This window comes from Penaeus monodon, chromosome 38 (genome assembly GCF_015228065.2).
Source record: "Penaeus monodon isolate SGIC_2016 chromosome 38, NSTDA_Pmon_1, whole genome shotgun sequence".
NCBI lineage: Eukaryota > Metazoa > Arthropoda > Malacostraca > Decapoda > Penaeidae > Penaeus > Penaeus monodon.
The window spans coordinates 20324671-20328229 of record NC_051423.1 but is presented as its reverse complement, the minus strand read 5'-3'; the positions used below and the strand labels follow the sequence as shown (position 1 = coordinate 20328229).

The 3559-nt window shown below is 41.9% G+C and overlaps 1 protein-coding gene across 3 annotated transcripts in view; it reads right to left on the bottom strand.

Moving 5' to 3' along the window:
- Positions 1 to 64: 64 nt before the first annotated feature.
- Positions 65 to 3559, bottom strand: part of LOC119597062 (protein furry-like) — a 30766-nt gene continuing 27271 nt past the window's right edge. For all 3 annotated transcript variants that reach the window (XM_037946515.1, XM_037946517.1, XM_037946516.1), the window contains one exon: positions 65 to 259. In XM_037946515.1, the coding sequence (XP_037802443.1) occupies positions 101 to 259 (159 nt within the window). In that variant the 3' untranslated portion in view covers positions 65 to 100. The remainder of the gene's footprint in view (positions 260 to 3559) is intronic.

Below are 3559 nucleotides of genomic sequence, written 5' to 3'. Positions count from 1 at the left end.
CTACGCCCAAAACGCGGTAGGCGTTGAACCCCCTACCCGCCTACCACCACGAAAACACCGAAACACCTACCCACGCCCACCCACGCCCACGACGCGACACTCACCTAGCGGAGAATATGGTGGCGAGGGCGTTGAAGCAGCCGTCGGCGACCTCGGGCGTGGCGGTGTAGCATCGGTCGACCACCCAGTCGAGGACGGCGCCCGAGTCGGGGTTGAACTCCAGCAGGAGGACGATCGTCTCCTGGGCCAGGGCGTAGATCTGCAGCAGGAGGGGGAGGGGGGGAGGAGGGGGGAGGGAAGGAGGAAAAAAATTGGCCGTTAGTTTGGATATTTTTTTTTTTAATCTTTATTTCTTAAATAACTCTTTTTTTTTACTTAATTTCGTTTCTTATTTGTTCGTATTTTTCCTCGTTTCTAGCTTTTTTTTTTTTTATTATTCTAATTTCTTCTCATTTTACTTAATTTCCAATTTGTTCTTATTCTATCTATTTCTTATTCTTGTTTTATCTTAATGTTATTTCTCTTATCATTTATTTTTTTTTTTATGCATGATTCGTCACCTTTAATCTTACTTTCTTGTCCTCTTTATAAAGTGACTATAATCTCTTAATTAATTTATCAATTTACTTCTGAATCTGAATTTCTTTAACGATTTAATTTTCCATCTTTGCAATCTCTATGTTTATCTTGAATTCCTATCTCCTGCACTTCGTTACCTTCTCTCGCACTTGCACGATTATCATATATCTATATTCATGGAGTTTATTCCCATTCACGTAGTTTGCTTCCACTGTATTATCAAACAGTTGCCACTTCTTATTTCGAATTATTCTATTCAGCAAGGTACCTAATAGTATTATGGTCTTCTTAAATACGGTGCAACGAGTCTGTTTCTTTTTATAATTAATATATATACACACACACACACACACACACACACACACACACACACACACACACACACACACACACACACACACACACACACACACACACACACACACACACACACACAGGTATGCATATGTGTATGTATACACATATAAAAGTACATACATACACATATCTATGTGCATTACATATATATTATATTATATTATATTATATTATATTATATTATATATATATATATATATATATATATATATAATATACATATATATATATATATATATATATATATATATATATATATATATATATATATATATATATATATATATATATATAATATATATAGGCGTGTGCGCCTAAAGACAAGTATCTAAACTATCACTCCGTCAAAAATAAATACGCAAATGTACAATATATATTAGAAAAAAATCACATCACAAGAGCCACACACATTTACCTAATCTACGGCAGCGAAACCCCAAACACGACCCCAGTGCAAGCCAATTCACACCGTTCCCACGTGAATTACCTGACCCAGCGTCGCCCGGGCTGGTCGGGGCCAAGCACGTCATTAGCCAAGCCAGCATGTGTTCCTTATTACCTCTGCCGAACGGAGGGGGCTAATCACGCGCAATGTTACCGACGGATTGTGATGAATATTCATGGGCGGGTTGGCTATGACTGAGGGACTAGATCTGTATAAGAAAAAGATTCCCAAAGCGTTTTTTTTCGGGTCCATCGCCTTTGGGTTAATCTTCTATAAAAAAAAATAAAATAAAAAAGTGGCAGATTCGTGTATTTTGAAACTGGATTTATGTTTACTATTTTTAATTTTATTTCATTATTATTATCTATTTTTCATTTTTGGGGGGGCACTGGCTGAGACCTGCGATCACCGAACGCTTTAATTAACATATGAAATTACATAATTACACAGACTTATGATATAGATCCATTCTCAAAACGTGTTACGAGAATCGAGCAAAACACACGCGCACAAATAACAGGTGACGCTGGACCATAACGCCATAAATAATAAAATGCTGATTAGTGCTCCTTGACTGCATTATCAGGTAGGGTAACGAGGTAAGGCAAGCAGGTATACGGGAGCTAATTAGCATAACAAGATGACGTGTCCTAATCATGAGTTTACTAGACAACACGGTGCTTGGCTACGGGAGGTGGGGGGAGGGGAGGGGAAGGGAGGGGAGGGGAGGGAAGGGAAGGGAAGGGAAGGGAAGGGAAGGGAAGGGAAGGGAAGGGAAGGGAAGGGAAGGGAAGGGAAGGGAAGGGAAGGGAAGGGAAGGGGAGGGGAGGGGGAGGAAGCAGAAAGGGAGAATGGGGTAGAGGGAGGAAGAGAGGAAAATGGGGGAGGGGGGAGGAGTAGTAGGGAGAGAAAAAATGGGGGTAGGAGGAGAAAGGGGGAAAGGGAGAGTATGGGGGAGAGAGAGAGAGAGAGAGAGAGAGAGAGAGAGAGAGAGAGAGAGAGAGAGAGAGAGAGAGAGAGAGAGAGAGAGAGAGAGAGAGAGAGAGAGAGAAAGGGGGGGGGGGGAGACAAGTAAGCCCGATTTGGACGTGACAACGGAGAGACAATTGCTTTGTTCTCACTTCACTCGCATTCTAAATTACGGTCTCATTATCACTTTTTCGCACGGGCGTGACTTCACGTTATATGGCTGCGCCTAAAAACAACTATGTTACCGAGCAATAACATCAATCAACAACAACATCAACAAAACAGCAAAGAAACTTAAATCCGGAACTACAAAATCGGTTTGAAAAGATTATCAAAGGAAAAAAAAGACATCTAAGCATTTACTCAAAGGTCAGTAGTCGAACGCTAAATACAGTACTCATCTTATATATTGCAACTTGTTCACATATAAAACAAAACAAAAATAAAATCCAATTCAAATGAATTTTTAAAAAATCATGAAAAAAAAACAGACAAACCAGAAAAGATCAAGGTTTCTCCTCACTGCAAACGTTCCAGCGAACACTCAAATATAATTTTAGACCATCAGTTGTCAGCCGATTACAGAGATGGAGAAGGGGGGGCGGATGGAGAGCAGGTGGGGGTGGGGGGGTATTTCATCGAATTACAATTTGGATTCGACATGAGCACTTGATTACATTTCAACAACAGCTAATCTAATCCAGTTCGATCTCTCAACCCGACGGGGGCGGACATACGATAGCTGACGATATAATTTTCCAAAAATAGAGTTTATCCTTTAATAGCTTTATGAGAATACTTGTAATTAGCCGTGATTATATATATATTCCCCCTCCCCCCCCCACCCCCAGCGCCATTCTCCTCTCTCTCTATTGCTTTCTCTTATATTCTTCTTCCCTGCTTATGTCCCCTTTTATGTTTTTTTTCCTGCCTCTCTATCCCTCAATTCTTCTCCCCCTGCTTATGCCTCCTTCCGTTCTTCTCCCCCTGCTTATGCCTCCTTCCGTTCTTCTCCCCTACCCCTCTCCCGCTTCCCCTTGCCCCTTCCCTCTCTCTCCACTGGCCTTGTCCGTCTCAACTCCCCTCGCTTGCCCCCGCTGCCGTCTCTCTCAGTCCCTGTCCCTCCTCTCCTCTGTTGCATAATCATCTTCCCCCTGTCGCCAAACCCTGTCTCCTCTGTCCCTCTCAGCCTCTCTTCCCTGCCACATA